At 46.0% G+C, this 22,570-nt stretch overlaps 1 protein-coding gene and 1 long non-coding RNA gene across 3 annotated transcripts in view; one reads left to right on the top strand and one right to left on the bottom strand.

Annotated features, from left to right (window-relative positions):
• Positions 1 to 3,722: 3,722 nt before the first annotated feature.
• The window catches only part of CDHR3 (cadherin related family member 3), a 98,460-nt gene continuing 79,612 nt past the window's right edge, over positions 3,723 to 22,570 (top strand). The window contains exon 1 of the mRNA XM_073652227.1: positions 3,723 to 3,899. Within this exon, the coding sequence (XP_073508328.1) occupies positions 3,851 to 3,899 (49 nt within the window). The 5' untranslated portion in view covers positions 3,723 to 3,850. The remainder of the gene's footprint in view (positions 3,900 to 22,570) is intronic.
• Positions 13,739 to 14,338, bottom strand: LOC141165090 (uncharacterized). 2 transcript variants are annotated; one of them, XR_012251053.1, is made up of 3 exons: positions 14,189 to 14,338; positions 14,023 to 14,118; positions 13,739 to 13,942 (listed from the first exon to the last, which is right to left on the bottom strand). It is a non-coding gene; the product is annotated as an uncharacterized lncRNA (long non-coding RNA). The 2 variants fall into 2 exon arrangements; XR_012251052.1 differs by having other exon boundaries at positions 13,739 to 14,118.

Genomic DNA, 22,570 nt, shown 5'->3' with positions numbered 1-22,570 from the left:
AGTTCAGTTTACCAACCAATACCCTCCAAACTTTTTTCAATTGCAGTTTTATCCATTGTTTTACTATTTTTCTTTGACTATTTAGTATATTTGTTTACTATTTAGTATATAATTACATTAAAAATTGCATAACTACATTGTACATTTTGTTTCCTTGGCCCAAATGCATAATCCTTCACTTATCCACATCAACCCCTTATCAACATCAGACGTACTGGTATGTCCAATGTCGGGTCCCTGTGTATGCTGTAAGGCTGGGGAGCGGAGTCTGTATTGTTACCATTTGGTGACGGCTGAGTTACACGGCTAACATCTGTCTCTGAAAGCAACGAGCAGACCTGAGCTCCTGTTTTTTTTATAACCTCTTAAGTACTAGTGTCAATTTCTGACTGCTGCATTCACGGCATGTGTTCCAGCAGGAGACGCACCATTCCACACGCCCACCGGCCCCCAGTGACATGATCGCAGGATGCTGATGAGTTGCCATTGCAGCTGGGGGCTTACTGAAGCAGTTCGTGAATGCCATGTTGGTGTTCCTGTGATACAGTGGTGGCCAAAAGTATTGGCACCCCTGCAATTCTGTCAGATAATACTCAGTTTCTTCCTGAAAATGATTGCAATCACAAATTCTTTGGTATTATTATCTTCATTTAATTTGCTTGCAAGGAAAAGACACAAAAGAGAATGAAGCAAAAATCAAATCATTGATCATTTCACACAAAACTCCAAAAATGGGCCAGACAAAAGTATTGGCACCCTCAGCCTAATACTTGGTTGCACAACCTTTAGCCAAAATAACTGCGAACAACCGCTTCCGGTAACCATCAATGAGTTTCTTACAATGCTCTGCTGGAATTGTAGACCATTCTTCTTTGGCAAACTGCTCCAGGTCCCTGATATTTGAAGGGTGCCTTCTCCAAACTGCCATTTTGAGATCTCTCCACAGGTGTTCTATGGGATTCAGGTCTGGACTCATTGCTGGCCACCTTAGAAGTCTCCAGTGCTTTCTCTCAAACCATTTTATAGTGCTTTTGGAAGCGTGTTTTGGGTCATTGTCCTGCTGGAAGACCCATGACCTCTGAGGGAGACCCAGCTTTCTCACACTGGGCCCTACATTATGCTGCAAAATTTGTTGGTAGTCTTCAGACTTCATAATGCCATGCACATGGTCAAGCAGTCCAGTGCCAGAGGCAGCAAAGCAATCCCAAAACATCAGGGAACCTCCGCCATGTTTGACAGTAGGGACCGTGTTCTTTTCTTTGAATGCCTCTTTTTTTTCCTGTACACTCTATGTTGATGCTTTTTCCCAAAAAGCTCTACTTTTGTCTCATCTGACCAGAGAACATTCTTCCAAAACGTTTTAGGCTTTCTCAGGTAAGTTTTGGCAAACTCCAGCCTGGCTTTTTTATGTCTCGGGGTAAGAAGTGGGTCTTCCTGGGTATCCTACCTTACAGTCCCTTTTCATTCAGATGACGGATAGTATGGGTTGACACCGTTGTACCCTCAGACTGCAGGGCAGCTTGAACTTGTTTGGATGTTAGTCGAGGTTCTTTATCCACCATCCGCACAATCTTGCGTTGAAATCTCTCGGCAATTTTTCTTTTCCGTCCTTATCTAGGGAGGTTAGTCACAGTGCCATGGGCTTTAAACTTCTTGATGACACTGCACACGGAAGACACAGGAACATTCAGGTCTTTGGAGATGGACTTGTAGCCTTGAGATTGCTCATGCTTCCTCACAATTTGGTTTCTCAAGTCCTCAGACGGTTCTTTGGTCTTCTTTATTTTCTCCATGCTCAATGTGGTACACACAAGGACACAGGACAGAGGTTGAGTCAACTTTAATCCATGTTAACTGGCTGCAAGTGTGATTTAGTTATTGCCAACACCTGTTAGGTGCCACAGGTAAGTTACAGGTGCTGTTAATTACACAAATTAGAGAAGCATCACATGATTTTTCAAACAGTGCCAATACTTTTGTCCACCCCCTTTTTTAGGTTTGGTGTGGAATTATATCCAATTTGGCTTTAGGACAATTCTTTTTGTGTTTTTTCTTTGAAGACAAATTAAATGAAGATAATAATACCAAAAATTTGTGATTGCAATCATTTTCAGGAAGAAACTGAGTATTATCTGACAGAATTGCAGGGGTAACAACACACATTATCCCTTAAGGCCAAAAACAGGGATAAGCTGGAGACACGACACAATTGAAAAGTAAAAAGCATATTTTATTATTAAATTCATTAAAATTATTTTTTTACTTTCACACACATATATTAAAAATTAAGCAGGAAAATGTTATTATCAGCAATGCAGGAACTGATATGTGGGTCTCAAGCCAAAGGCTAACTATATAAGCTAGGCAGACTAAAGGCATATATTCAGAGATATTGTAAGATATTACAGGCACTATTTAAAGGAGTAGCTTTACCTGAGTAGTGAAAGTAAAAAAATAATTTTAATGAATTTAATAATAAAATATGCTTTTTACTTTTCAATTGTGTCGTGTCTCCAGCTTATCCCTGTTTTTGGCCTTAAGGGATAATGTGTGTTGTTACATAAATTGCTTGGAGTGACTATATTTATTTTGTGACAGATGTTGGTTAGAATTGCAGGGGTGCCAATACTTTTGGCCACCACTGTACTACTGAGTATCGCCAAAATGAATGACGTGTAGAATCATATTGCCAAGTCAATTTTTTACGACACAATGAACACCACAAATGCAAGGTGCAAAAAAAAATTACAGAAATACATTTTTTCACAATTTCATCTCACTTTACTTTTTTTTTCCCCTTTTTCCAGTACATTACATGTTCATATGAATGATGTAATTCAAAACTACAACTCATCCCATAAAAACACAAACTCTCATACTGCTATAATGGCAGAAAAATAAAACAGTTATTACTCTTGGAAGAAGGGGAGGAAAAAACACAAAATGTACATAATTTTTCCTACAGTATATTGGTTAATTTCATTTTTCTTATGTGGTTACTGGCTCATTAACAAATGTTAGTTGTTTTATTTATCTCTCATATTTAAAATGATTATTTTACTTTAAGGGCTCACTAACATGAGCAATGATTCTCTCTTCGGATCGGTTATGGTTAAGACACATGGCTCAAACTCTGACCAGAGTTTGAGCCGAGTGCCAGTTTACTGTGAAGAAAACGTGTAAATCCAGCAAAGGGTCCAATAAAAAAAATTCTTCTTTATTTAAAGTCCATTAAAATCCACAAATATTACTAACCATAGACGCGTTTCTGACTGATATCCTTATTCACTGCATCAGTATATTTTGATCCGATTCTCTCGGATGACAGAATCATATCACAGGTACAGAGAAGACGGAGAACTTAATTTCTCCATCTTCTCCATTGTCTGTATCCACGGAAATCGGGTTCAGTCCGACGTCTTACACATTTACACATTTAAGTCTATGGGCACACCTGATCCGATTTGCGGAGACACTCACAACTGCAATTATTTCCACAGACAGTTTCAATCTGTAAAAAAAACACAGATCTCCATAGAATAACATTGGTACAAGTATTATCCGATAAAACATTGGTAGCACTCGTCTAAGTTATACGCTCATGTGAGCGAGCTCTTAGGTGGATAATTACTGAATGCTGTATTTGGAGCAGGGGAGTTAAGCAAGCACAGTAATGGTGTTTGGGTACTCCCTTAGAGACCGCTTTTCTCATCTGTTTGATTCTTCAGGACAACTTGCTCTCAAGGCAGAGGAGGAGATTAGTTATTAGCAGGGCAGGTAAAGCCAGACATTCCACTAGTGCTGTGATACCGTACAGACAATCACTCACAATACAGCCTCTTGTCTGAAGATGGAGAAACTCAGGCTCCTTTTTTTCCTGCTGGGTGTAATAGGCCCTGGTAAGTTCTCTATTATTAATTGTCATATCTGTTATAGACCATTGTTGTAAAAAAAACAATAACAAAAACACTGATCCTGCTATGTAATATGTTTACATGTAATAGTTTTATGTAATACATATCGTGACTGGGTTTTCTATGCAGATATTGACATTTATTAGGGGTAATTTTTACGGTTTTCTAATACAGAACAAAATCTAAAATAGTTTGCTAAGTGTGTTTTGTTTTATTTTTTTTCCCATTGAGATTTATTAAAAGAGGTCCTGTCAAAATTGGTCCAAAATTATATGAAAATGGGATTGTTGACATATTTTTAAATACAACAGGAACTTAAAGATTTATTGAGTTTTTTTTTTTTTTTTAATGAAATAGTAATAATTTTCAAGCTTCATTTGTTTTACAGAACTTTTATATAACAGAATTATTTTCTTTCCTTGCAGTGGTCGTTAGCATCTTCTGATTTTACTGTCACACTGCTGTTGTTAGTTGAATGCTTTTTTTTATAACTTTATTATATTTGTAAAAACACATTCTTTATCTGTCAACCAAACACTTTTTACCTCCAGCGTTTGTTCCCATACATTATATATTTCTATTCAAAATCTTGCTTTCTTGATTTAAGGAATAAGACCCTCCATCCAAGGTTAAGAATTTGATTGTGAAGGGTTTCTCTAATTTAGCAATTTTTTATGGGGCTCTACTACTACAAGAATACATATTTTAAAATAATATGACTTGATATAAATTCTACTTTGATCTTTCCAACACATGCAATATTGAGAAAAGTGTAATACAATTCTTGTTTCTTTAGTATGAGTAGATGAGTATTTGGTGCATTTTTTGATTTTGCAGATTTTCTGCATTTATTAGGTTCCTTGTGTTATTTCATTGTGTTTTTTAGTAAGTTTTTTTAACGTGTTTTTATCACATTTTTTGCAGCTTGTCTCTTTTTGGTATGTCATGCTTTAAATAAAACTACGTTGTTTTGGAAACTTTCTTACTTACCTTTGATAGACTTTTATTGATACAGTCTTTCTTGTTTGGATTACATGCATTATTGCGTTTTGCAGTGGAAATGCACTAAAAACACAGTTTTTTACCTGTGGGTTTTCCTCGTCTCATTTAAGTCTATGGGGAAAATCCGCAAATAAAATGAATATTTACTGCAACAGAAATTGACATGTTGCAGGCTTCAAGAATGCACAGCAGGTCAGTTTACACTGCGTTAAAAAGCACAGTGGGCATGAGATTTCTATAAATCATATTTCATATAAATTCACATTGCTGGAATTGTAATAGGCTGTGTTTTTTGCTTAGCGAAAATATGCAGCATCACAAACTCACCAAAACTCATCGTGGGAACATAACCTTACCTTAGTGTTAAAATCGTAATCAGGATAAGACCAGAGAGAGTGGTCCTCTCATGGTTGTTATGAAAACCATAGCTGCTCATTTTTTTTATTTTGAAGGGAGACATATATTTTACTTGCAAAATCACACAGCCATTACAATTGGTTGTATGATACTTTAACCTCCAGGGAAGTTACCAAGATTGGTGTTCCATACATCAGTCTAGAAACCCATAGGAGTAAAGAGCGACACATTTATTAAAAGACACCCATCTCTTCATAAATTTGGTGCACCTTTTGGGTCATCCATGTGCAGGGGAAATTTATCATTTCTCAAAGTGTTTACTATTGCAGACAGTGCCTACAAGGACAATGCCGGTATGGAAAAAACTTTATTAGTAATATTAGTAGGTTTTTATTTAGGTCAGTGTACACTCCTTAACAACAAAAGCGAGCAAGCTCAAGCTACTTGTAAAGGTAAAAATTGCACATCAATATAGCAGGACAATAACAACAATAGTCCTACAAAATAAACCATAGGGAGAGCAAATAAAGTATCATACAGTGCCCAAATAATACCGCCAGTTATATACAGTGATCAGGTATAATACCATACAATACCCAAATGATAACACAGTATAGTGTACATCCTAAATGACAGTGGTCTCTACAGAATGGGCGGACATATCATTGGGGCAACTTGTACAGCCAAACAGGGGCCCAAGTCTCAACGGGGCCCACAACCATCGCCAAAGAAGTTAGCAGCTTAAACGAGTGCATTATGATGACATATTGGACTGCAAAGGACCCATATACTGTTCTTGTTGAGGGGCCCTCTCCTGTCTGTGTCCTCTTCCCCTCCCACTCTACAGCTCTATGGACCCCATTCATTCTTTATCTTTGCAACATTTTAAATAAGAATAAAACATATTCATTGTAAATATGTAAGGAAAGCCAAGTTTTATACCACCAAAGCCTAAAGGCACAGAACTTCTGATCATACAGGAACGGATGCAGACAGAAGAGGGCCCTTGTGCAAGAATAATATATGGGTCCTTTGCAGTCCAATAGCTCATCATAATGCACAATTCTACCTATTTTGGAGGTGCTAGTGGGCCCCCTTAGTTCTTGGGCCCCTTGCACCAATGGTATGTCTGTCCCTGCATTTTAACATAGAATGTGTATTGGTATCTACTGTGTACAATCGATAAGTTTCACTAAGATCAAGGCTGTATACAACAACCAGTTGTAATTAGGGATGAGCAAACATGATGTAACGGGTCTGGGAGGTGGAACCTCTGAGCTACTATACAAGGGGGCGGTCCTTGTAAGGGAGCGGGTGGCGACCAGGGAAGACGGGCAGGCGGTCACAGCAGGTGACCGGGACAGTCTCTGAGTGAACGGGCTGGAGGTCACGGCAAGTGACCAGGGCAGTCTCTGGATGAACGGGCAGGAGGTCACGGCAAGTGACCGGGGCAGTCTCTGGATGAACGGGCAGGAGATCACGGCAAGTGACCGGGGCAGTCTCTGGGTAAAGGGTAGGTACGACCTGTGATGGCAGAGCCTCCAGGTAGGCTAGCAGGCAGATGGAAGATGTGTGCTCCCAGGTGAGCAAGCGAGAGTCTCTGGAATGGCAGGTGGTCACAGCACGTGACGGCGGAGCCTCCAGGTAGGCTAGCAGGCAGGTAACAGGTGTGTGCTCCCAGGTGAGCGGGCAGGAGTCTCTGGAATGGCAGGTGGTCACAGCACGTGACGGCGGAGCCTCCAGGTAGGCTAGCAGGCAGGTAGCAGATGAGCGCTCCCAGGTGAGCGGGCAAGCTGGTCCATAGACAGACTGACAGGAGTTGGAGGGCAGACCGTCGGACCTCAGGCTAGCAGGCAGGTAGCAGAAGAGTGCTCCCAGGTGAGCGGGCAAGCTGGTCCTTAGACAGACTGACAGGAGTCGGTAGGCAGACCGTCGGACCTCAGGCTAGCAGGCAGGTAAGCAGAATATCAGGCAGGAATCAGACAGTAAACTGGCAGGAGTCTGGCAGGTAACTGGCAACGGGACCTGAGGGCTGAAGCAGAGTAGTGAACAGTGCAACAACATTGCTCGGGTACCTCCATTTTGGAGGAGGTGCCTTATATATGGTGAAGTCCTCCGGCCATTGGCCGGGGACTCCTTAGGACGGCGCGCGCGGCCCCTTTAAGAGGGAGGGAGCGCGCGCGCGCGCGCACTAAGCGCAGTGGCCGGGAAGGAGCGCGCGCTGCCAGCAGAGCGGGAGGAGGACGCCGGGCTCGGAGCAGAGGGGTGAGGGGAACAGCGTCCCTGCCTAGCAGAGGGCAGGGACGCCGGCGCTACAGTACCCCCCCCTTTAGGCGCCCCCTTTTTTAGGCCAGAGAGAAATTTAGCTAGGATGAGAGGGGCATGGATGTTCTCCCGGGGCTCCCACGTTCTCTCTTCAGGACCAAACCCCTTCCAATCTACTAGAAAAAAGGTCTTCCCTCTTACCCTTTTGGTGGCCAGAATGTTCTCTACCTCAAATTTGTTTTCAGCGGAAACCGGAGCAGGAGGCGTACCTGTAGACTTGGAAAAAGAGTTAAGTACCACAGGTTTGAGGAGAGATACATGGAAGGAGTTAGGGATCCGCAAGTTGGCCGGGAGTTTCAATTTATAGGCCACCGGGTTGATCTGACTGATGACCTCCAGAGGACCGATGAACCGAGGCCCTAACTTATAGGAAGGAATCTTGAGCCGGACATACTTGGACGAGAGCCAGACCTTATCCCCTGGACGGAATTGAGGAGGATCCAGACGTTTTTTGTCAGCATGTCTTTTCATACGCTCGGATGACAGAAGGAGTGCGGATCGGGTACTCTCCCATATGGAGGAAAATTTGTTAACAAGAGATTCCGCAGCCGGATTGTCCACCGAGGTGGAGACGGGAAATGGGATCCGAGGATGCTGACCGAAGACTACAAAAAACGGGGATATGGAGGAAGATTCGCTCTCGTGATTGTTGTAAGAAAATTCGGCCCATGGCAGGAGATCCACCCAGTCTGAATGGTGGGCATTAACGAAGTGCCGGAGGTAACTGGTCAGGTTCTGATTGATCCGCTCCACTTGACCATTAGACTGTGGGTGGTAAGCGGAGGAGAAGTCCAGGGTGACGTCTAGCAGTTTACAAGTGGCTCTCCAGAAGCGTGAGGTGAACTGTACCCCACGATCCGACACTATGTGGAGGGGCAGGCCATGAAGACGGAAGATGTGGCGGATAAAGTCTTTAGCCAGCTCGGGTGCAGACGGGAGGCCTGGCAGGGGAACGAAATGAGTCATCTTGGAAAAGCGGTCAGCGACCACCCAAATGACCGTACAACCGGCAGAGGCGGGGAGATCAGTTATAAAGTCCATTGCTATATGCTGCCAGGGGGAAGCAGGTACTGGGAGCGGAAGGAGGCGACCGGCTGGCAGATGTCTCGGAACCTTGTTGCGGGCGCAGGACACACAGGCAGAAACAAAGTCTATTACGTCCTTGTGCAGGGTAGGCCACCAGTAGTGCCGGGTAATAAGCTGGAGGGTCTTTTTATGACCGGCGTGGCCAGCTAGTTTAGACGAGTGACCCCAGTGTAGGATCTTCTCCCGATCAGGTACTGATACGAACGTCTTACCGGGAGGGAGACGATTTAGACTCACGGGAGCCACCTGCATTACTCTGGTGGGATCGATGATGTGTTTCGGTTCCTCCTCGAGATCAGACACCAGAAAGGATCGGGATAAGGCGTCCGCCTTGATGTTTTTGTCAGCCGGGCGAAAATGAAGAATAAAATCAAAGCGAGCAAAAAACAAGGACCACCGAGCTTGGCGCGGGTTAAGTCTCTGGGCATGCTGGAGGTAAGCCAAGTTCTTGTGGTCAGTGTAAATTATTACCGGGTGAAGAGCCCCTTCGAGCAGGTAACGCCACTCCTCCAATGCCAGCTTGATGGCCAATAACTCTCGATCTCCAATGGAATAGTTGCGCTCAGAAGAGGAGAAGAGTTTGGAGAAGAAGCCACAAGTTACCATTCTCCCGGAAGATGATTTTTGGGTAAGTACCGCTCCGGCTCCAGAGAAGGAGGCGTCAACCTCCAGGAAGAACTGCTTGTTGCCATCTGGGCGATGCAGCACCGGGGCGGAAGAGAAGGCCTGTTTTAAGGAAAGAAAGGCCTCCTCTGCTTCGGGCGGCCACTCTCTGGGATTAGTGCCCTTACGGGTGAACGCGGAAATTGGGGCAGTCCGGGAAGAGAAGTGCGGTATGAAGAGGCGGTAGTAGTTGGCGAAGCCCAGGAACCGCTGAATGGCCTTCAACCCCTCCGGTCGGGGCCATTTCTCGATGGCAGACAGTTTCTCTGGATCCATTCGTAGGCCGGTCTGAGAAATAATGTAGCCCAAAAACGGAAGCGAGGTCTGCTCAAAGAGGCACTTCTCATATTTAGCGAAGAGGTGATTCTGCCTGAGCCTGAGCAGGACCTGACGAACGTCTCTCCGGTGAGTCTGGAGATCCGGAGAGAAGACCAAGATGTCGTCCAGGTACACCACTACGCAGGAGTAGAGAAGGTCCCGGAAGATGTCATTGACCAACTCTTGAAAGACGGCAGGAGCGTTACAGAGACCAAAGGGCATTACCAGATATTCATAGTGGCCGTCCCGGGTGTTGAATGCAGTCTTCCATTCATCCCCTTGACGGATACGGACCAGGTTGTACGCCCCACGGAGGTCCAGTTTGGTGAAGATTCTAGCCCCCCTCAGACGATCAAATAATTCTGGAATGAGCGGAAGGGGGTACTTATTCTTCACCGTGATCTGGTTAAGGCCTCTATAGTCTATACAGAGACGGAGAGAGCCGTCCTTCTTTTTTACGAAAAAGAAGCCTGCTCCCGCCGGGGAGGTAGATTTCTGGATGAATCCCCTGGCCAAATTCTCCTCAATATATTCGGACATTGACCGGGTCTCAGCAGCGGACAATGGGTAAATACGCCCACGGGGAGGCGTAGCACCGGGTAACAGGTCGATAGGACAGTCGTATGGTCTATGAGGGGGTAATGTCTCTGCCTCCTTTTTATTAAAGACATCAGCAAATGACCAATAGGGAATCGGAAGTCCAGGTAGATTAGTTGGGGTAGGAGAAGGACGGGCGGGATGAACAGGAACCAAACAAGTCTTATGACAGTCCTGTCCCCAGCGAAGGACTTCTCCGGTCTGCCAGTCAAGCACGGGTGCATGTCTCTGGAGCCAAGGTAGACCTAGTAAGAGGGCGTGAGAGAGTCCAGGCAGAACATGAAAAGAGATGCTCTCAGAATGCAGCATTCCCACCTGCAGAGTTACGGATTCGGTGATGAGTTGGATGGGACGTGGTAAGAGGCCCCCATCCACAGCAGCGACAGATAATGGTATAGCCAGAGGTTTGGTGGGAATGCGGTATTTTTCTACCAGGGCCTGTGAAATAAGATTCCCGGCCGCTCCAGAGTCGAGTTGGGCTAGTTCGAAAAAACGATTCTCCCCGCAGATAATTGAGACTGACAGCAGCAGAGGTGGAGAGGATTTATTCTTGTCTAGGTCGACCTCTCTGAGCGAACCTAGACACAGGCGTTTCCCGACCTCTCCGGGCAGGTACGGATCCGGTGCTCCTTACTGCCACAGTAGAAGCAGCTCCCCTCGGCACGGCGTAAGTCCTGACGGGTTTTGACCATCTTGGTCTGGTCGACCTGCACAGGCTCAGGAGAGTGTACCTGGGGAGAAACGGAGGGAGTGACGGATTTCTGAAAAGTAGGAGCTAGATGTGGGAACCTCCTCTCACGGGTGACTTCTTTGGCACGCTCCTGGAACCGTAGGTCAATCCGGGTGGCAAGAGTTATTAGGTCATCGAGAGTGGTAGGAATGTCTCGACCGGCAAGTTCATCTTTAATACGGCCGGACAGACCCTCCCAGAAGACAGATACCAGAGCGTCGTTATCCCAGGCCAGCTTCGAGGCAAGGGTACGGAACCGTATAGCATATTGGCCCACGGTGAGACTTCCCTGACGGAGGCGTAGCAGAGATGATGCGGATGAGGTCTTCCGTCCAGGTTCGTCGAAGACTTTCCGGAAAGCCGTGAGAAAGGCAGGCAAGTCGGACACCAGGGGGTCTCCTCTCTCCCACAGAGGATTTAGCCAGGCCAGGGCCTCCCCGGTGAGATGGGACATGATGAAGGCAATTTTGGCCCGGTCGGAGTTAAACTGGTGGGACAGGAGTTCAAAGTGCAGGGTGCACTGATTTATAAAGCCCCGAGCCTGAGCGGAGTCGCCTCCAAAGCGAGGAGGTGCAGAAAGCCGGGGTCCGGGGTAGGATACCATAGTATTGGTGGGCAGCGGAGCTGCCGGATTACGAGTCATGGCACTGGCGGTGGTTGCTGGTGGAGCAGTCAGAGTGTCCAGGCGAGAATTGACATTCCGCAGGTGACCCAGGATGGACTCCTGTTGGGACCTCTGACGGGACAGTTCATGACACAGGTCCGAGAGTGAGGGAGCTTGGGTGCCACCGGGTTCCATGGCCCGAGCAAACTGTAACGGGTCTGGGAGGCGGAACCTCTGAGCTACTATACAAGGGGGCGGTCCTTGTAAGGGAGCGGGTGGCGACCAGGGAAGACGGGCAGGCGGTCACAGCAGGTGACCGCGACAGTCTCTGAGTGAACGGGCTGGAGGTCACGGCAAGTGACCGGGGCAGTCTCTGGATGAACGGGCAGGAGGTCACGGCAAGTGACCGGGGCAGTCTCTGGATGAACGGGCAGGAGGTCACGGCAAGTGACCGGGGCAGTCTCTGGATGAACGGGCAGGAGATCAGGGCAAGTGACCGGGGCAGTCTCTGGGTAAAGGGTAGGTACGACCTGTGATGGCAGAGCCTCCAGGTAGGCTAGCAGGCAGATGGAAGATGTGTGCTCCCAGGTGAGCAAGCGAGAGTCTCTGGAATGGCAGGTGGTCACAGCACGTGACGGCGGAGCCTCCAGGTAGGCTAGCAGGCAGGTAACAGGTGTGTGCTCCCAGGTGAGAGGGCAGGAGTCTCTGGAATGGCAGGTGGTCACAGCACGTGACGGCGGAGCCTCCAGGTAGGCTAGCAGGCAGGTAGCAGATGAGCGCTCCCAGGTGAGCGGGCAAGCTGGTCCATAGACAGACTGACAGGAGTTGGAGGGCAGACCGTCGGACCTCAGGCTAGCAGGCAGGTAGCAGAAGAGCGCTCCCAGGTGAGCGGGCAAGCTGGTCCTTAGACAGACTGACAGGAGTCGGTAGGCAGACCGTCGGACCTCAGGCTAGCAGGCAGGTAAGCGGAATATCAGGCAGGAATCAGACAGTAAACTGGCAGGAATCTGGCAGGTAACTGGCAACGGGACCTGAGGGCTGAAGCAGAGTAGTGAACAGTGCAACAACATTGCTCGGGCACCTCCATTTCGGAGGAGGTGCCTTATATATGGTGAAGTCCTCCGGCCATTGGCCGGGGACTCCTTAGGACGGCGCGCGCGGCCCCTTTAAGAGGGAGGGAGCGCGCGCGCACTAAGCACAGTGGCCGGGAAGGAGCGCGCGCTGCCAGCAGAGCGGGAGGAGGACGCCGGGCTCGGAGCAGAGGGGTGAGGGGAACAGCGTCCCTGCCTAGCAGAGGGCAGGGACGCCGGCGCTACACATGAACTGTAAAGTTCGGGTTTCGTACCGGATACCTTGTGTCCGGTGCTGAAATCCAAACACGAACTTCTGTTGGAAGTCCCTTTTACCGTTCGGGGAGGAGAGTTCGGGTCCCCATTGATTTCTCTGGGGTTTGGGTTCAGGTTCATACAATGATTAAGGACTATAAGGTCTGACATGCATCTGTACATCATCTCTCCTCGTGGGGGTTGTGACTTCTCTGCATATGTTTTTTTAAAAATATTTCTCCAATAAAGGATTATTGATTTTAAAGAAGACTTCTGGATGCTGGATCACTCCTTGTTTTTTCTTGCTAATCTCCCAGGTCACTGCCGGCTGTTCTGTGCACCTGATGTCTGAGTAAGTTGAGCGGACCTTTTTCTTCCTCTTTTGCAGGTTCAAGTTATGGTACCATTTCTGTACCCAAACGGAACTTTGGACTAAAGTTAGGCTGAACCCAACAAACCTGAACTTCCACGGGTTTGCTGAACCCTAGTTGTAATATATTAGCATATTGTCTGCTCCCTGAAGATATATTATTATTATTTACCACAATTTACTGTAGCAATATCCATTTCCTACTGATATTGTTAATGCATCCTTGTTCATCTAGTTGTTTCTGTGTTTGATTCCTGGTTCAGCAGTTACTTTATTCTCCAATTCTCTTACAGAGGCATTTGGTTTAGAAAACAGAGTACAACATACTTTTGTGCTTGACATTCGTCCCCCCAAAAAATTCAAAATGACAATCACTCAATAAAATAACTGTTCTATAGTAAAAATCGCGCTATCGGTAGTGAAAAAGAGATCAGGAGAAGAGTACTATTATTTTATAAAAATAAGATTTATTTGTTTGGATGCTAGCAATAAAAACTTAATAAAATACAGGATTTAATACAGGATTTAAAAGACGAGTGTAGACAACAATATTTCGATTGGGGTAAAAGAACTAATGGTATACAAGGTGTAATAAATAGTAAAATCCAGCGGTTAATCTGGTGTGGTAAAATGCCTGTGGTGGCTTGGTACCTGGAAAGAAGAGGAGTTTGGTTAGGGCTATTGTTCTCTAGTAATGAATATGCTTAGCTGGCTGTGGATCTGTTACTCACCAGGTATCAGAGTGGGTAAAGTGCAGGTGTGCACTAGGGCTGTGGTCCGTCAGGATTCTTAGAGTGGGGCGTGGTCCTGAACGCTTTGTTATGCTCCTGGAGATTTAATGATATGGGGTTAGTGCTGTTAGCTCTGGGTAGGTAGATAGTGGGGTTAGCGACTTACCCACGGAGGAGCTGTTCTGCTTTTGGAGATTGCTTGTTAGCACTCCCTCAGTGGGGGGTGCAGCAGGAGGCTCTGGATTGTATCTCACTTTGTTGCAGAGATGTGACAGGGGGGCTTTTTGATTGCCAGTAGGCGTAGTAACGCTTGAGGATACTCAATATCCTGTATATAGATATGGAGGAAGGGTTAGGAACTGAGGAATACAGGAATAGTCCACAGTGTGGTAAACCTAGATGTTTACCTGTGCGTGATTATCAGTAATCCAGGGGTGCAACAGGAGGCTCTGGATTGTATCTGTCTCTGAGCAGAGATGTAGTAGGAGGCTACTGGTTGCCGGGTGATAGGGGGCGTTGTGGCACTCAAGGATAATTGATGTCCTGTATATAGATGGGGAGGGAGAGTTAGGAGCTGAGGTATACAAACAATAAGCCACAATATAAGTAAGCCCGGTTGATTACCTTGTTTAGGGTCCAGGTGTGAAATGGTCAGTCACCTTCTTTATCTGTGGCTGAAGGCCTAAATCAAGGGAAGGTGTTCAGGAGGTTCTGCAAGAGGGTTCAGCCTAGTGGTAGGAGCAGCAGGAGGCTCTGGCTGAGTAATTTACTGGCTAAGTAGCAGTGGGTCTTGTCCCTGGACGCTGAGGTGCAGCAGGGGACCGGCTGCAAATGTGGCAGGAGGCCTGGTCTGGATAAGTATATTCAAGTAGGTGGAAGGCTTTGGTGGCAGGCTGTGTAGTAGATATCCGGGCAAGGTCTATGGTTGTGGAGTCCGGTTTTCAGGCACGGTCCCTACTCGTGTGGAGTCAGGCAGGCCGCGTTCCTGGAATCCTGTCGGTAATAAAGAGGTGAGTATGTGTGGTTTTGGTCCTTGTGGTGGCGTGTGTCATAAGCGGTGGGGGCCGTGGCCCAGAGTACTTACGGTCCGTAGTCCTGCGGAGATGTCAAGGAGTTGTGGGGCCCGGGGCGAGAGCGGGGTCCCGGCCGGTGACCGCCGCTACTCGCGGTCTTCCGGGTAAGTGGAGCAGGAGAGGAGGGGCGGAGAAGGTGAGGGGGCGCGTTCTATTGGAAGCGCGCGAGAGGCAGAGAGACGAGCTGACACGTGGTGTGCAGCGTGTATTGAGGACGGATGCCTGTGGGCGCCTTCTCTGCTGGGTCAGTCAATTCCAACGCGTTTCGACAGCTGACGGCTGTCTTCATCAGGGATAGTCTGGCCCAGTAGGTGGAGTCCTTTATATACCTGTCTATAATGACGTCATGGCAACGGTCCGCTGTTGGTGGCGTTGTCATGGTAACTATCAGTCGTTGAAAGCAAATAGCTCAATTTCGCTGTTAAGACCCCATGGTCTCAAGGTGTTTAATTTAAAAATCCACTCGCTTTCTTTTCTTGACATATGTTTGATAAAATCACCCTGTCTCCAATGTTTGTGAACTATTTGTATGCCTATCACTTTAATTCCTTTGATGGATCCTTTATGTTTGTCCGCAAAATGCTTTGACAGGGGGTGGCCCATGTATTTATTTTTAATATTCCTCAGATGTTCATTAATTCTAGTGCCCATTGCTCTTTTAGTCCGGCCTATATACATTTTTTCACAAGGGCACATTAGTCCATAGATAACCCCCGTAGTGGTACATGTGACAAAGTCTGTGATGGGATATGACTCTTTGCGGTAATTGACAGTGTGTGATTTGGCTGGTTTCAGGGTTTTGCATATTTTGCATTTTTGGCATGGAAAGAACCCTGTAATTTTTTGTTGAAAAGGTGTGACTGTTTTTTTTGTGATGATATTATTTTTTACGGTGGGGGCTATGAGTGATCCTAGGTTCCGTGCTTTCCTGAATATGAGCCTGGGCCTATTGGGTATTTGATCGCCAATGATTTTGTCGTCCTTTAGTGTATGCCAGTGTTTTTCCACAATTTTTTTAAAAATATGCGTATTGGCGGAGTAAGGGGTGATGATGGGCATGATTATATTGGGATTGGGATTGGTTCGTGTTGATTTTGTGGTGTTTGTATCAGTTAAGAGGTTTTGTCTTGGTATTGCAGCTATTTTTTCTTTAGTATTTTTAAGAAACTGAGCATTATATCCTTTTTCCAAGAATTTTTCCGTGAGTGAATCTGCCTCATTGTTGAAGTCTTCCTGTTTGGAGCAGTTCCTATGGAGGCGCAGGTATTGGCTGCGGGGGACATTAAGTAGCCAGTTTGGAAGATGGCAACTATCTAGCGGAATATAGCCATTGGCATCAGTGGGTTTGTGGTATGTACGAGTCTGAATGGAATTGTTTTCGATATAAATATTGAGATCTAGAAAGTTGATTGCAGTGGAGCTAGTGGTAGATGTGAATTCTAAAAAGAATTCATTTTTGTTTAGTTCCTGTATAAATAGATCCAGGGAGGGTTTGTCGCCTGACCAGATGAATAATATGTCATCAATGAATCTCCGCCATAGGACCAGGTTCGCATGTAGTTTGCCTCCAGGATGAATGACTAGGGATTCCCACCTGCCAACATAGAGGTTGGCATAGCTGGGTGCGAACCTAGTGCCCATGGCGGTGCCCCACTGCTGGGAGTAGTAGTCCCCCTCGTAGAGAAAGTAATTATGTGTTAAGATGAAGGACATGCAGTCTATAATGAATGTACTTTGTTCTGAAGGCATTATTTGTTCGAGAAAATGGAGGGAGGCTTCACATCCTTTGGTATGTTGGATGTTTGTGTATAGTGACGTTATATCCATGGTTCCTAGGATATAGTGGTTATCCCATGGGGTGTTGTTGAGTATGCGGATAGCATGTTTGCTATCTTTTAAATGGGATGGGAGTGTTGGGACCAACTCCTGTAGGTGGTGATCTACTAGTCTGGAGAGATTTGATGTCAGGCATTGAATACCGGAGATGATGGGTCTTCCTGGAGGGTTATTAATGTTTTTATGGATTTTTGGTAAGTGGTAAAAGGCGGCTAGTCTGGGGTGTTGAATATTAACATAATCAAATTCATTTTTATTGATGTAACCATTTTGGAGTCCTTTTAAGGTTAGGTTCCGTAGTTCCTTTTGGTAATGGTTGGTTGGATTAGAGGGGAGGATCTGATAGGTTCTAGAGTCGCCCAAGAGTCTAAGTGATTCCTTGTGATAGTATTCTTGATCCAGAATAACTATGCCACCTCCTTTGTCAGCTGGTCGGATTATTATTTCATTATTTATTTGTAATTGTTTCATGGCGCGAACTTCTAGTTTGGTGAGGTTATTCTTGTATTTGGTGCATTGTTTGTTATTGATTCTGCGGATATCGTCTGTAACGTTTTTTTCAAAGGTATTGAAGGCCTCTGAATACTCTTGAAGAGGGTGGAAGTTAGATTTGTTTTTAAGTATAGTGTGTCTGAATTTTGGTGATTCCTCTGAGCAGAGTGTCTCTGGGGCGTGTTCCTTCTTCATATAGTATTTCTTTATAGCCAGTTGTCGCATGAATTTTTTTATACCTATATACGCTTGGAATTTGTCGAGTTGTGTTGCTGGGGCATATTTTAGGCCTTTATTAAGGACTGCAGTTTCATTCTGTGTCAGTTGATATTTGCTTAGATTATAGATGGACTTGTGTCCATTTATTTCTTTGGGTTTATTCTTTTTCTTTTGGGTGAGTTTCCCTCCCCTAGTGCCTCTTTTGCGTTTTTTCTTGTGGCCATCCGAAAAAAATCCACCTTGCTGTTATGTTTGCGTATCAATGGTTGTAAGATGGTGGTAGAAGTTGGGATGGGGGTTGCTGTTAGGGGGAGGGTTTTATCTGGTTGTAATGATGGTGTTTCTGGGGGTGGAGTGGTTGGATTAGGTGTCTCTACAGTAGTAGTAAGTAAGGGTGAAAATCTATTATGCGTGCTAAGCGGGGTAGGTTGGTCTAGTGGATTAAGATCAGTATGGTTTGGGCCTGGTTCATTATGATTTGGTGGAGAATCTGTTTCGGATGTGGGGTTAATGGAAATTTGATCAATAGAAATAAGTGAATTGTTTGGGCTACCAACCACTTCATCCAAGGTTTCGAAGAAGTTTAGTGGTTCTTTACTGGGGAGGTGGGTGGTGAGAGGTACTGCATCTCTACCAAATTTGGCTCGTTTCTTTTCGACTATATCTTGCTCTTTCTGGTTGATTCTATTTTTAATACTATTGGTTAGGTTTAGAATATCAGGATGATTTTGGTGTGGTTTTATTTCATTGAATAGTGAATTAATTTTAGTTTTATTTTCCATGAGCTGTTTTTTTCTTTTGTTAATTATAAATCGGACAGTTTGTTTGGAGAATTCATGGAACATGGAGTTCCATTCTTCCAAGGTGGTTGGGTCTCCTATGTCGCCTGATAGGGCTTTGGTCACTCAATATGAAATGGCTGAAACGTTGCAGACAGTTATTAGACACAATAAATATCATCTTAAGCTAATATTCTTCCCTAGGATTCCTTATGATCTACCACTTCCACATATGCTGTAGACATATGCAGTGTTGGATTGGGGTGCCAAAGGCCTACCAATAACCAACTCCAGGGCCCCACTTTTCAGCTACAGGTGCTTCTCACACAATTAGAATATCACCAAAAAGTTAATTTATTTCAGTTCTACAATACAAAAAGTGAAACTCATATATTATATAGAGTCATTATAAACAGAGTGATCTACAGTATTTCAAGTGTTTATTTCTGTTAATGTTGATGGTTATGGCTTACAGCCAATGAAAGCACAAAAGTCATTATCTCAGTAAATTAGAATACTTTATAACAGCTTGAAAAATTATTTTAAAATCCAAAATGTTGGCCTACTGAATTGTATGTTCAGTAAATGCACTCCATACTTGTTCGGGCTACTTTTGCATCAATTACTGCATCAATGCAGAGTGGCATGGAGGCGATCAGCCTGTGCCACTGTTGAGGGGTTATGGAAGCCCAGGTTGCTTTGATAGCAGCCTTCAGCTCGTCTGCATTGTTGGGTCTGGTGTCTCTCATCTTCCTCTTGACAATACTCCATAGATTCTCTGTGGGGTTAAGGTCAGACAAGTTTGCTCGCCAATCAAGCACAGTGATACTGTTGTTTTTAAACCAGATATTGGTACTTTTGGCAGTGTGGACAGGTGCCAAGTCCTGCTGGAGAATGAAATTTCCATCTTCAAAAAGCTTATCAGCAGAGGGAAGCATGAAGTGCTCTAAAATTTCCTGTTAGATGGCCGTGCTGACTTTGGTCTTGATAAAACACAGTGGACCTACACCAGCAGATGACATGGCTCCCCAAACCATCACTGATTGTGGAAACTTCACACTAGATCTCTAGCAACTTGGATTGTATGCCTCTCCACTCTTCCTCCAGACTCTGGGACCTTGATTTCCAAATGAAAATTGGAACTCTGGGACCTTGTGGAGTGTGTCAATGACTGCCGTCTGGACATCTGTCAAGTCAGCAGTCTTCCCCATGATTGTGGAGCCTACTGAAAAAGACTAATGGACCTTTTTAAATGCTTAGGAAGCCTTTGCAGGTGTTTTTTGTTAGTTATTCTAGTTTACTGAGATAATGACTTTTGTGTTTTCATTGGCTGAAGACCATAATCATCAACATTAACAGAAATAAACCCTTGAAATAGATCACTCTGTTTGTAATGACTTTATATAATACATGAGTTTCACTATTTGTATTGAAGAAGTGAAATAAATTAACTTTTTGATGATATTCTAATTTTGCGAGATGCACCTGTACATACAAATGTGACATTATCCTCACAAATTATTATTATTATTATTATGATCACAAATTTATATAACAATGGACTGGGTATATTGTTAAATGAATAAAATGCTGCCTTTGTCTGTACATAGAGATTAAAGTACTGTATATTGTGCCAAGTACTGCTCATATAAGAGGGTGGTGGCCCATTCTTCAACAGGGGCCCACCGGAGGATTCTCTTGTTCTCCTGTGGGTCAGTCCAAGCCTGGACATATCCTCCTGTGCCATTGAGAGCATAGGCGGATTATAATGAGGTCAATCTGGGCTACCGCCCGGGGCCCGGGGTTGCCATGGGCCCCCAGGGGCCTGTGGCCAGATTGACCTCAGGAGGGGGACGGGAGGGCCCGGGAGTCGGAAGATGGAATCTGCTCTGTAAAACTGCTGTGTCCCGGGGCGGCACTGCGAGGATGACTCACCAGCTGCTGACTGTGTAAGTGCAGGAGAGGAGGCTCTGCCCACCTGCTCCAGCAGAGCACAGAGCCAGCTTACAGCATGGCCGGCCCACTGCTCTCCCTGCCCCCTACCCTCTGAATGTTACTGCTCCGCTCTCCCCCTCCTGCCCTGCAATTACACCAAGAACTCTGCAGTCGGGCCCCAAGAGGAGGGGAGGCTGCCCCACAGAGAAGATGGAAGACCCTGCATAATGTACAGAAAGGGTAAGTCCATGTGCAGTGTGTGTGTGTGTGTGTGTGTGTGTGTGTATATGTATATATATATATATATATGTATATATATATATATATATATGTATGTATATATATATGTATGTATATGTGTGTGTGTGTGTATGTATCTATGTCTATGTATTTGTGGACCATCAGGGGGGCTCACTCGCTGTCGTGGCCCGGGCTGCTTCCCTGGCATCTGTGCAGGACCGCTGGCACTTCACCTGACATGGCCGTGAGCTGTGCGGCTGTGTCTGATATTAATGACACGGCAAGGGCGACACGGAGCCTATAATTGTGCTTGTATATTGCCCCTGCCGCGCCATTACTACCAGACACAACCGCACAGCGCACGGCCATGTCAGGTGAAGTGCCAGCAATCAAGCAGCACCAGAGGTCCTACACAGATGCTGTGGAAGCAGCCCAGGCCCCAACGGCGAGTGGGCCCCACTGAAAGCAGGGCCATGTCTGTGACACGCCGGCGGCCCTGCACTGAGACATGCCTGAGGAGCTGCTGGACAGGACAGTTTTATGTGTTTATAAGATATGTAAGTATGCCTGTATACATGTATTTGTGCGCATATCTGCATATCGTGCGTGCGCATGTGTGCTGGCCTGGCCGAATCACAGCTAGAAGACACGGCCCTGTGCGCGGCAGTGTCTGCTAGTGTGACATCATGCAGTGTGCCCTGCACTGCTTCTTACCACCATAGTGGAGCTGGACGACTGGAGCCCAGCAGGGGGACGGTGAGTGATGTGTCAGTGTGTGCAGATATCATTGTGTGATATGTCTGTTTATATGTATTTTTGTGTTTCAAATGTGTTTATGGCACAGCACATGCGGATTATCATTAGGGACCATGGGGCACGTATTACCAAGCGTTTTTTCAGCGTTTTCGCTGCAGAAATTCTGTGGCAAAAACGCTTGAAAAATGCACAGTGGGCACGCAGCCTATGCGTGGATGTATTTGTCTTTGCATATGTCTGTATATGTTTGTTTGTGTGTGTGCGGTCTCCTGCTGTATCTGGGGGGGGGGCGCCGTGCGGCCACCAACTGTATCCGGGGGAGGGGGGGTGCCGTGCGGCCTCCGGCTGTATCTGGGGGGGCTCCGTGCGGCCTCCTGCTGTATCGGGGGGGGGCGCCGTGTGGCCTCCTGCTGTATCTCGGGGGGTGCCGTGCGGCCTCCTGCTGTATCTGGGGGGGGCGCCGTGCGGCCTCCTGCTGTATCTGGGAGGGGTGCCATGCGGCCTTCGGCTGTATCTGGGCAGGCACCGTGAGGCCTCCGGCTGTATCTGGGGGGGCGCAGTGCGGCCTCCGGCTGTATCTGGGGGTGCGCCGTGCGGCCTCCGGCTGTATCTGGGGGGGCGCTGTGTGGCCTCCAGCTGTATCTGGGGACGGCGCCGTGCGGCCTCCTGCTGTGTATAGGAGGATTATGTGAAAGCTCATATTATACAGTATGAGACCCTACATACATAGGGGGATGTCAGCATTCTTAATTGTGCTCAATATTAAGTCATACAATTAATATAAAAACATAATTATAATTAATATATTAATATTGTGCAGAATTAATTTCACATGAACTATCACATGATCTATCAAAGGGGGATCATGTGACAAGTCACGTGATACATCAGGTGTGTGTGGGTGTGTGTGTGTGGGGGGGGGCCATGCCGTCTAAACTGCCCGGGGCCCTTGCTACTCTTAATCCACCCCGGATTGAGAGTCTCGGGCACTTCCAATAGCCCAGAGACACATGATCTGATGTCACAGGTTGTTTTCATTGTGTCTTTATAAGTGATTTACACTTTAAGGACATTTCTAGGAGATTTCAAATACTGACATGGTTGGTTGATTTGCTAATTTACATAGTGTTTGCCACAAGAGGAGTTATGTTTGTATGGAGCAGCTATATGCTATTTGATGAATCACTTCTTAGTGATCACTTACACATCATTACACAT

This window comes from Phyllobates terribilis, unplaced genomic scaffold, assembly GCF_046119375.1.
Source record: "Phyllobates terribilis strain yellow unplaced genomic scaffold, ASM4611937v1 Scaffold_11__3_contigs__length_659146591, whole genome shotgun sequence".
NCBI lineage: Eukaryota > Metazoa > Chordata > Amphibia > Anura > Dendrobatidae > Phyllobates > Phyllobates terribilis.
This window is presented reverse-complemented; position numbering and strand designations above follow the sequence as displayed.